This window comes from Tetrahymena thermophila (genome assembly GCF_000189635.1).
Source record: "Tetrahymena thermophila SB210 genomic scaffold scf_8254659, whole genome shotgun sequence".
NCBI classification, from domain to species: Eukaryota; Ciliophora; class Oligohymenophorea; order Hymenostomatida; family Tetrahymenidae; genus Tetrahymena; species Tetrahymena thermophila.
This window is the reverse complement of record NW_002476426.1, coordinates 1607133-1619321: the sequence shown is the minus strand read 5'-3', so window position 1 is coordinate 1619321 and position 12189 is coordinate 1607133. Positions and strand designations below refer to the sequence as shown.

The 12189-nt window shown below is 24.7% G+C and overlaps 2 protein-coding genes across 2 annotated transcripts; one reads left to right on the top strand and one right to left on the bottom strand. All coding sequences in view use genetic code 6, as the record gives it.

Moving 5' to 3' along the window:
• Positions 1–1812: 1812 nt before the first annotated feature.
• On the bottom strand, positions 1813–3347 carry TTHERM_01142730 (60S ribosomal protein L9; the record flags this gene model as incomplete). Its single annotated transcript, XM_001030102.3, has 2 exons — positions 1813–1961; positions 2930–3347. 2 exons carry the CDS (start codon positions 3345–3347, stop codon positions 1813–1815), a joined length of 567 nt encoding a protein of 188 aa, XP_001030102.1.
• A 1997-nt stretch (positions 3348–5344) lies between these two features.
• TTHERM_01142740 (kinesin motor catalytic domain protein) lies at positions 5345–12156 on the top strand (the record flags this gene model as incomplete). The annotated part of the gene is made up of 3 exons (XM_001030103.3): positions 5345–5546; positions 5897–11312; positions 11385–12156. 3 exons carry the CDS (start codon positions 5345–5347, stop codon positions 12154–12156), a joined length of 6390 nt encoding a protein of 2129 aa, XP_001030103.2.
• Between the last annotated feature and the right edge of the window lie 33 nt (positions 12157–12189).

Below are 12189 nucleotides of genomic sequence, written 5' to 3'. Positions count from 1 at the left end.
CAAAAATATTTTAAACTTAATCACATAAAAAAATAAACAACTATATAAACTGAGCAACAATTATTTTAGATTATTTTATTTATTATAATAAAAATTTAATAAATTTATTTATTGAATTAAGTTAAAGAAGAAAATCTAAATTTTTTATAATGCCAAATAATAAAAATTTGAAATAAATTAAATTGTGAATCATCTCTATAAATTTAAATTTTTAGAATTTATTTTAAATTTAATAATAGCAATGTTTTAAATTTTTAAAATGTATTTAAATAGCATATTGCCTCACTATCTAGGCAATTCCTTTTTTGCTTTTAAAAATGCCTACTACTGTATATTTAGAACATAAGTAAATTAAACACAGCTAATTTTCTTGGCATAATAAACAGAATATTAAGGTAATAAAAATAAAATTGTTTTTAAAAATACTAAATTAATATATTATGCTCAAATATTTTTTATGGTTATTAATTTTGATTCATAAATATATTGATATATATTAGAATATATCTTGTAAAGCTATAAAGGAGAATAAAGTATTTCAAATTATTGTATAAATTTTCATTATTTTTATTATAAATATTTTTAATCATTCATTCATTGATGCTCTTTTTTTGAACATTTTATTGATAAAATCAAAAATGAATTTATAAGAAAAAAATGTTATTTATGATTGAATAAAATTGAAAAAGGGCAAATAATTTTTGAAAAAATTAAGATACAAGAATACATAATTAATAACTAAAATTAGAAGAATAATAACTAAATTTTTTGGTTAGCTAAACATAAAAACAAACAAAAAAACCAACTTTCTCCAAAGCACTTACCTTTTATATAGGCTAATTAACTAATTGATAGTTCAAAAAATGTTAAAATTAAAAATTTAATCCATTTCATTTAAAATAATTTAATTTCTAAAAAATTAAATAGTTTATGAATTTGGGAGTAAATTTCTTTTATCATCAAAAGGTTATTTATAAGGATTTTGTTAACTTAACAAAAATTATTTACAATTTGTAAAATAACTTAAAAATAATTTATATATTTATATTCCTTGAAATTTATTTAAATTTAAAAGAATGATATTTATTATTATTTTATTAGCTATTTAAAAATACTAAAAATTATTTATGAAATTCTTACATTTAATTGTTTTTTTTTTTATGAATTAATGACTTAAAATTAAATCAAAATAAAATAATTAAAATATTTTTTTACATTATTGGAATTGGAGTATTATTTATTTACTTATTTAAAAAATTATATTTAGAAAACTAAATTTAATGTTTTCAAATCAAATAAATTTTTCATTAACTATTCAAATTAATTTTGAGATTTAAAAATTGATGATTAAAATAATTATTTAATCTAAATTTATTAAAAAAAATATTAAAGATCTTGGTTAGTAATGGAGTACATGAGATAGAATTTAGATTAAACTGGTTATTTTCTTCTAAAAATAAATATAAAATAAGCACTAATGTATGATATTTAAATTAAGCAATGCTATCTATTTTAGCATACAAATTTACAAAGACCGAAGAAGAAAAATTTAATTTTATTTTTGATTTATTTTTTTTTAATTTTGATTTGAGGAAATCGTATTTGTTTGTTTGTTTTTTATTTATTTATTTATAAATATTTAAGAGTTTGAGATGATTTTAAGGAGAGTTTAGCAATCAAATTAAATATATGTAGATATATCAAGTTAAAATTTAAATAATTTGATTTACAAAAATTTATATTTATACAAATTAAAATGTTTGCAATAATAACATCAAATTTTAGTATATATTTTATAGTAGATTTATTAAATCACTCGTTCATGGCGAGTCTCTTATCAGAAACGTAAATACCGTCCAAGAATTGTCTGATATCCTTTTCTTTGACCAAACAAGATTGGTGGATGAGAGCGCAAGTTTGGGAGACGTTGTTCAAGTCAATACCTTAGAGGGTGAGGGTATCTATAATAATTGATAAAGATATGTTGTTAGAAATGATTGTAAGAATTATTATTTTATTTATTTATTGTAAATATTTGTGCAGTAAACCAAATAAAATATATTTATTTATTTATTAATTCATTTATTTTAATATTAATTTGATTGTCTTTTTGTTTTTTGCTGTTCATTCACAAAATATCTGGTTATTATTCAAAATTAATTTTCTATCCAACAATATAATTCCATTTAATTTAAACTCATACGAATCAGTCCTTTATTATACTTTGAGCTACTTTATAGGATGATTTATTTATTACTCACACCTTAAATGAAAGAGTTTTTTGCTGCAGCCAGCTTATATAAATATAATCTTTTCATTGCTTATTTCCCTGAAAAATATAATTAAAAATGATGATAATGCTGTTGCTGCCGCCTATATTAACTAATTTAATTAAATTAAGCTAATTATTGCTATTCAGTAAATATTTCGCTACTCTTCATTTTAACTCATTCTCTTTTTATCAACCTATTATGACTTCGTGAACTAACTTGTTCATTAAATATAGAACAAGGACAAGCACCTGATTGATTGATAGGTATTAGCACTTAATATTCATTAAAGGGTAGCTTAGTTGTTTGGTTTGTTAATTTCACTTATTTTAAACTGTTGTATGAGTTTTAAACTATAATTTGGATACTATTATTAGCATATTAAGGAACTTTTTTTCTGGAGAATGTGCTTAAATTGATTTTGATTTCTAAATTCTTATTTAATGTTGATTTATACACATTGATTAATTGATTGATGACCGACTATTAATTACTCCAAATATCTGCATAACCAAGGAGAAAAGCAAATTTAATTACTGTAAAATAGACTAATCAAATTAATCTTAAAATGCAAGCTATCAGCGAAATAGCTCTTAGTATTTTAATCGAATACATGCACATTTATATTAAAAAATATTAAAAAAAAAAAAATGAATTACTCTTTTCTTCGTCCTTTCTGGAGATCTTGACACCAGGAAGAGCTTGGATTCTTCTAATTCTCTTTTCACCCAAGAAATGCTTAATTTCAATGGAGGAACCATCCTTAGCAACAGCTTCTTAAATGGGGAAGTGAGCGAAGGCAAGCTTCATCTTGAATTTGTAACCTTCAGTAACACCTCTAATCATATTCTTGATTTGAGAAGCAATAGATTGGAGGACGGCTCTTTCCTTTCTGGAAGCTTACCAGATTTATAACTTAACGTTGTCGGCGGTAGGCTTTTGAATATCAACAGAGGCGTATCTGAAAGCTCTCTTGATGGTACCTAAGGGTCCCTTGACTTCAACTACTCTTTATTTAGCAGTGATGGTGACCTTATCAGGGATGGGTACGTTGACTTCGGTAAGTAAGTGTCTCATTTTTACTTTAATATTTTTTTTAATATCCTATTAATTTTCTTTTTTGTTTATTATTTCTAACTTTTTTGTTTTATTAATTTGACTCTTACTTTTTGCCTTTATTTTTAATTTCTTCTTGTCTTTATTTTATACATCCGATTTTCAATCAAAATAAAATGAAAACATTTTTCATTCTAAAATGAATGAAAGACTATCTGGATACATCCATCCATTGCTCTTTTTCTACTAATTCACATTCATTCATTCATATTTTCATTTTTTTTAGTTTATTTTTCAAAGAGGCTTCATATACATTTAATTGAGTGTTTTTTTTTTTTTTTTGCTTATTTATTTATTTGACTTTGCCTGCAATGACATTTTGAATGCTTCTCCTTCCTCTTCAATAGGAGCCTTTCCATAGTGCTTATGAATGAATAATTTCTCTCTTCTTTATTTTATTGTATCTTTAAATTATTTGTTTTGTTCTCTCTTCCCCTTTATAGTATTCCAACAAGATCCTTTTTAAAGAAATTTATCATTTTCTTTTTTCTTTACATTTTAACAATTTAATTAGTCTCTCTATAATTTTATGCTATTATTAACAAAATAATGTAAAATAAGTATAATAGATTTAAATTTAAATTAAATTTTATATATATTCTTTTTTAATGATAATTTTTCAAATTTCTTTTCAAAATAGAAATTTATTTATATTAATTTTAATCCCATTCAAAACATTTAATAGATAAGCTTTATCCAATTTTAATTTTTAGTTAATATTTATTTATGAAAATATTTTGATAATCCTAAATTATCTATCTTTAAAGTGGCTTATTCATTTTATAATTTAAAATAATTTTTCAAAAATTTATTATCTTAAACAAAAGAAAAAATTTTATTTTTTTATTATTTAATAATTTTGATGAGTTGTAAAATAAAATAATTAAATATTCTATAATAAGATAAAAATATTTTTTTTAAATAAAACAATTTGCTAATTTAATTTTAAAGAAAATTTAAAAAAAGGTCTAATAGAAATTTATTAGCAACAACACAATAAAGGAAAATTTTATTTCTGTATTCATAAAATCTAAAATTCATTTTGGATAATTTATTTTTTGAAAAATAGAGTTTAAAATTAATCTATCAATTTTTATTTTCGTTTCTAGATATGCTTTAAAATGTTCACTTTATTAATAAATAAAATTTTTTCTATTTAATTATTATATCAATTAATTTTAATGGTTAAGCTTACATGATATCATAAAAAAAAAGCAATTAAAAATAATAATAACATATTTACTTCTAGTTAATTAAATAATTATTTTAAAATTATTTATTTCAAAGCCCTCCTTTGATTTTCATAAAATTAATGAAAATAATTTATTGAAAGATAAAATTTTTAGGTGGGAAATAAAATAGTAGTTTTCGATATAAATATAAAGCTATATCATAATAAATTAACAAATAATTAAGATAAAATATTATAAATAGAGGTATATTTTGATAAATTTATTTTATAAATATTTTGCTAATTAAACTTATTTATATATTTGCTCAGTAAATTTACAAAAAATATCAAAAAACCAATAATTAATCAATCAATAATGAATTTTATTAAATTTTTAATGATAATGAACTAAATAATTAAAAAAATATTGGTCGAATAGAATTTTCATTAAAAAAATTGAAATTAATACTTTGCCTTATAAAAATTTGAATCAAATAAAAAATATATAGCTTTTTCATACAAGAAAAAAGTTAGTTGAATTCAAAGTTAATAACAAATAATTAGCTAATCAGTCTTCTCTTTATAAATAATTTTAAAGCAATCAACATTGGGATTTCCTTTTAAAAAAAATTAGGAATAAAAGGTTTTACTTTCAAAACTTCTAAAGGCATTAATTTTTAAAGTTTTTATTGAACAAGAGTGTAAATTGACTTTATATTTCTTCTTTTGATAGCATTTTATTTTATTTATAAACTAAAATCTGGAAATTTAAATTTTAGGATAGAAAATGATGGTCAAGTCGCCTGAGAGAATATAAAAGCAATATCTTAAAACTACAAGTAGTTTAGTTAGTAGTTTTTAAGTAAATGGAGAAAAGCGCTTAAAATCACTAGATTCAAGGACAAGTATTTAGAATAGGCATTTATATTCTTACTAACTTTACTAAAGCAAATAGGGAAACTAACCAATCACAAATTCACAAGTTTAAGGTATTCAAAGATTCGTTTGGACAATTTTATTTTAAAAAGCCTGTTTTGCATATTATTAAGAAGATACCTTGCTAATATACCAAAAATGAAGCATGAATGTTAGAAATAATGCATATAAAAGAATTTTAAAGTATATCTAGTATATTTAAACTAGTAGCGATTAATTTAATGTAGAAATAGAAATTGAAAAGCAAATAAAATAAAGTGATAATGTTATTACTAAAGAAATTAAAATAATTCATAGAGAATAAATAATAGCATATTAAAGAAAGATTTGATGAAAAATTTTAATTAGCTTTTAGAATATTTTACTTGTTTTCATTTCAATAAATAAATTTATATTTGTAAAGGAGAGAAAGACAGAAGATATGGATCTGAAGGAGGTCATATGATAGAGTCGTTATAAATTGGATTAAGAGAATAATCTGCAGGAAATAATTATAGTAAAAAGCGATAAAAGAAAAATTAAACTATGTAGGTATTTGTGAGAGTAAGACCTCTTAATTAGAAAGAACTGTCAGGTAAAAATGGAAGTCGTAAGATAATTTAAGTTGCAGATGATAGGAAGTTTGTTATTATTAATTCTAGTGAAAGCAATAAGAGTGTTTTTTCGCAAACTGTAAGAGATGACAGATTATTTGAAATGAATAGAACTTTTGGAGAGGAGTGCTCAAATGATGAAGTTTTTGATTATGTTATGAAAGAAGATATCAAATTAAGTTTATTTGAGGGATTTAATTGCACATGCTTTGTATATGGTATGACTGGGGCTGGTAAAACTTACACAATGTTTGGTGATATTTGTAACTACCTTACAATGAATTCTCCTATTAAGGGATTAATAATGCTATCTCTAAAAGAAATTATGGAATCAATGAAAGAAAAGAAGTAGAATATAGAAGAAGATTACATCTCTTCAAAGAGAAACGATACTTATAATGATAGCAATTAGGAATTAAGTGATGAAAATAGATTCACACCTAACTAGCAACAGAAATAAGTTTCTTTTAGATTGAAATTAAGTTATTTAGAAATATATAACGAATAAATACATGACTTGTTATCACTTGATTCTTAAAATAATGATAATTTAATGGTTATTGAAGACCCTTCTAGAGGTGTCTTTGTTCCTGAATTGATTGAATAAGAAATTATTTCTGAGCAATAGGTCTTAGAATGCATTCGCCTAGGAAATACAAGAAGACAAATGGCTTCTACTGGATAAAATGAATTTAGTTCTAGATCACATGCAATAATTACATTTACACTTGAGTAGACTATTACTAATAAAAACTAAGAATCAGAACAATAATAAGGTAAAGGAGAATTTTAAAGCAATATATAAAATAATAAATATACTGTTTTAACCAGTAAGCTGTGTTTAGTAGATTTAGCTGGTTCTGAAAGAGCGGCGGTAACTGAGAATAAAGGTTTGAGATTATAGGAAGGTGCTAATATCAATAAATCTCTGTTAGCACTAGGAAATTGTATTAATATTCTTTCTGATACAACTAAAAAGGGAGCATTTGTTCCTTATAGAGACTCAAAATTAACTAGATTACTGAAAGATTCACTAGGTGGTAACACTCAGACTTACATGATTGCTTGCGTCAGCCCTGCTTTCATATCCCTAGAAGAAACACTTAACACACTTAAGTACGCTTAAAGAGCTAGTAGAATACAAAAAGTTGTTACAAAAAACGAAAAAACTATTTAGGGCCTTTCATCCTAAAAGTCTTTGCAATACATTACATTAATAGAAAATATGAAAAAAGAAATAGATTTTTTGAAATAATAGCTTGCTTCAACAGTTTAAGCAAATAACGATAATTAAATGCCAAATAATTCCAATTTTACTTGCGAGTCTTAGTTAAATTAACATGCTTAAGAAGTGGGTGGTTTATATTTATTGAAAGAGAAATCCTCAAATTAAGTATCATCAGCTTCAGAGCTATTCAATAGTAATATAAATCCTCCAAATACTTTTCCTGCAAATATGGAGTAAAATAATTTAATAAACAATGATATCAAAAGATCTTAAATTATTGCTAATGGAATTCCTTCACTTTTCCTACAAAAATAAGATTCCACTACATCTGCGGTAGTTCAACAGATGGGAGGATGGTAAGATAACGACAGCTTTTCAAGTAGTGGAAAAAGTGTGAGAATTAGTTGCACTAATACATCTAATAATGGAAGTGTTATTCTATTTAAGAGGAGCCCTTCTCAATTAAATTTTACAAAGTAATAGTAAGTTCATTAATAAAAGGTTACTGAAGAAATGAATTAGTTGTGCGGAAAAATACTTAAAAACTTAGAAGAGAATTGGGAGATTTAGTAATCTATTCAAGATTTGAATAATTTAAAAAAATAAAATGAAGAAGTGCTTGAAGAAAAATAACAGAGATTAAAAAAACTGAAAAGTAATTTGATATAATGGCCTCACGAAAGCGAAATTAATTAGCTACAGATAGGAATAGGCTAGCTGCAAAATACTATGGCCAATAATTAAAATATTTTGGAAAATATGCAGTAGGCTCTACGTAGAAATGTAGAGAATAAATAAGAATTATCTATATAAATGGTGTAGGTGCTGTAAAGCAGCTCTGATTAATTAGTTAAAACAATGAATTAAACATGTTAAATTTTACAAATCGAAAAAAACGACCTTGAAAATGCTAATCTTGATTTAAAATAACAACATTTGCATTTCTAAACTTAATTTTAAGAGAAGGTTCATCAAATTAAAAGTATGGAAGAATAAATAAAACAAATGCAGAAAGAGTTATAAGAAAAAGATTAAATAATTTAATAAAATTAATAAGTCATTATGCATTTGGCTAGCAATTCAGGTTCAGTCAATTCTTAAAATATTCCTTCTAATTTGGTATCTGGGAACTAGATTAATTAGAGCATGCTGTAGACTTTTGTAAGTAAGCAAAATGTAGGTCCTTAAAATCCAAATTCTGTTTTTAATCCTTTTTCGTCTTAGCCTTCTATGACGAGCTGTCCATTTAACTAAACTTCTTTCTTTCTAACTAATGTTACGAATAATGGCAACCTTTAAAATAATTTCAATCCCTTTCTAAGCTAGGCAGATCAGAATACTTAGAATTAATATAAGGATCAAGTAGATGGTATTAATTGTATTGAAAATAAGTGTTCAGTCACACAGCCTATCAAAAATTCATCTTCATCATCTAAAGGTAATCAGATTCCAAAAAGTGACTCCATCAAGCAAGAACCTATCGTAAACAATTTTATGTAAAATCAATCTACAATTGTATAAAAAACACATGCAAATAATAAGAATATTAGTCATTCAGCTACATCTGCACCCTTTTATTGCAATTCAAGTGCTATTTACCTAACAAATACTTCAAATACAACGAATTAAAAGCACAAAGAAGCAAAAAGATTTGTTTCTTCAGACGCTAACCCTAATAATAGCGTTAGTAAATTGTAAATTTAAATGCAGAGTAGCATAAATGCAAGTTTTAGCTAATCTACTGCTCTACGTTCAACATCTTCTTAGAATACTAACAACAAAAAATTTTTCACAGAAAAAAATGGTTATTTCGATTTCAAAAATAAACAAAACTAAATAAGCAGTGGACAATCTTCTTCTGCATCGTCTTCCTTAGCTGTAACTTCTGCCTCTTCTGGCGGGATTATGAATTTGTAACAAAGTTAAAAAACTACTACTTTGGCATCAACTCTTAACTCCAAAAACCCAACATAAACTACTTAGAGTTCTATGATGACTTCTTAGGGATTGTAAAGATAAGCTCCAGGCTCTCCTTAAATGAGAGTATAAAGCCCTAATTAAACAGCAAAAAGCACAAACAATAATAACTTAGAAACTTCAAAAACTTAAAACAGCAATGGTATAACCAATATCAACAGTTCAACTACAGCATTACCTAATAATTTGAATTAGAATTTGATGGCTAGCAAAAATTTGATGGCTTCAAGCTCTTAAATGTCTACAAGCAATAATTATTAAAATTTTTCTTCTCCAACTTAAAGTTCTGCAAGACTCTCAACTGTTTACAAAAGTCCGTCTTCAATAGCTTAATCTATTATAAATAGGAAATCTGTGCTCACTCATCGTGAGAAACAAGCTTAGGGAGTAAAAAACAATAGTAGTGGAGCTGTAGGTGCTCTCTCCTCTTTTCCAAATAATACTTCTTCAATTAATCAAGCTCTAACTATTACACCAAATTAAGTATCTTCAAAGACAAATTTAGCTTCCAATTCCAACAATAATAATTAATCAAATTCAATAGCTAAATTAGGCTTACAAAGTACTATACCCTCAAGCAATAATGTTAGCTAATTAAATAGCTAACATAATAATATTAGCTTAAACACAAATAATAACAATAATATCAGCAGCAATTCAAATAATCCATAAGTAGCAAATAAATTGTAAGATGCTAGAAACGAATATAAAGAATTTATCAACATATTTAGAAAAATTTAAAAAGACGATGAAGAACCCTCTCAAGTTTAAAATGCCACAATGATGCATTCAACTTTAGATGAAAAATTAAAATTTTTAAGTTCAAATAATAATTATAACAGTAACAATAAACCATCAAACGAATATGATTTATTCCCAAACGCATCAACAGTATATTAAAGCAATCTTAATAATAATGAGTAAGTAACTAAATAAGTTGAAAACCAATTAAATTACAGATCAAATTAGTTAAATGAAAGTCCTTAATAGAAAGGAGATTTAATAGACAAAAAAGTACAAAACATTTTAAGCTCTGGATAGAAAAAAGGCAATAACCCTGACATTTCACTTGTAGATTTTTTATAAACTGATGAATTCCCTGAGATTTACGCTTCAAATAAAAACTAAGGATCCGAAAAACGCCAATCTTTAGAAAGGATAAATGGAACTGATAAAAGTAACAGCTTTAACAATCATATTAACAATTTATTAAGCAATAAAAAATCAAATGAGTTTAATAAAGAAGCCTCACCAAATTAAGCAGTAAATGAAATAATTCAAACACCTTTTCTAACTATATCATCTCTCCATCAAAAGCCTCATTCTCTTCCTCCATAATAAAATATTTCCTCATTCTACAGCAATACTAGTTAAAAACCATCGCATTAGAATACAAATTCATAGGGTCAATCTTCTTATTTAACAGGACATTAAAATCACAACACTCCTTCATCTTCCTCATTAAGCAAATTTACAATTAATCTTGCATCTAACAGCTCTCAAAGAAGAAATGAATCAATCACAAGAGGGATTTAATAGCAATCAAGCCAAAAAGATAGTAAAATTTCTACGCCAGAAAGCTCTCTCGTTACTTAAAAAGTGGATTTGTATAAAGAAAAAGAAAAAAGTGGTTTAAATTCATAATTTTAGTAGCAAAACCAAGGTTATTCAAGTAATATTTATGGAGTACAAGAAAAATCAGTTCAAGATACTAATTAATCCTAGACCTAAAAGGGAAATTATAATATTTATCAGGAAATTCGTCGCTTAGACAATATTGTGTCAACAAATGATGTCAATTAGGAAACATTAAAAGAAATAAAAGACCTTATTCAGAGATTAGATTCTTCTTAGTTTTAACGATTTATACTAAGCTAAAGTGATTAAATTTCAGTTGAAAGATTAAAACGTGTTTTTGAAGAATAAAATTATAAATCAGAAAGGTATAATCAATCAGCACCTTCTCATGGAATGGTTCAGTCTCAGGTATCTCTCACACAGCAAAGAATAAAATCTTTTGGGTATATTTTTTTTTATTTTCTAAGATGATTTTTTATTTTTGAATTAATAATTTTATATTTTTTAAAAAATAGACTTCCTTAAAAGTCGTTAGTAGAAAAAGAAAACAATATTGGCAATTAAAATAAATATCAGTCATTGTCTCCTAATAAAAAAGTTAACCATTTAGTTTAAGATGTAATCGATAAACAAAAGAAAAAACGTTCAGAAGAATTCTAGAGACATTTAATGCTCTCAAATTTAGCATCAAACATATTTAACTCTGATTCTGATATTGATCTGATGCAAACACAAGTGTCTAACCAAAACCCGGCTGAAAAGATTTAAAACCAAAAGCTAAGCTCTCCTACTAACCAAAATAGAAAAATTAGCACAGGTATAACAAATTAAAATACTCAATCAAGCTAAAATGGATATTCATCAGCAGGTGCATCTAATAACGTAATAAGTATAAACCTCTATCAAAATAAAAATAATTTTGATGTCATAAATGGATATAACTCAACTGAAAGCATAACTCCTGGTTAAAGCAACACTAGTCAACTATAAATAAACCCCCTTAATTAATAATATTCCTCTTTAAATTCATAAAATTAAAATGGATAACCTTAAACTATATCTCTTACTATACCTAGTACATACAATAGTAAACTAAACAGCGCTCTAACTTCTTCATAAGCAGTTGCATAACTTAACTCAACTCCTATAGCCTAGTTAAATTTAACCTCACCTTAACCTCAGCAAATTTCTTATGTGAGTTAAACAAGTAACATTAATTCAGGAGGAAATTAATAGTAATAAAATTTAATGAATAACATTTATAAACCTAACACATAATATGCTTGAAAGTGTAGGTAGATTAGATTTGAAAAAATTTAT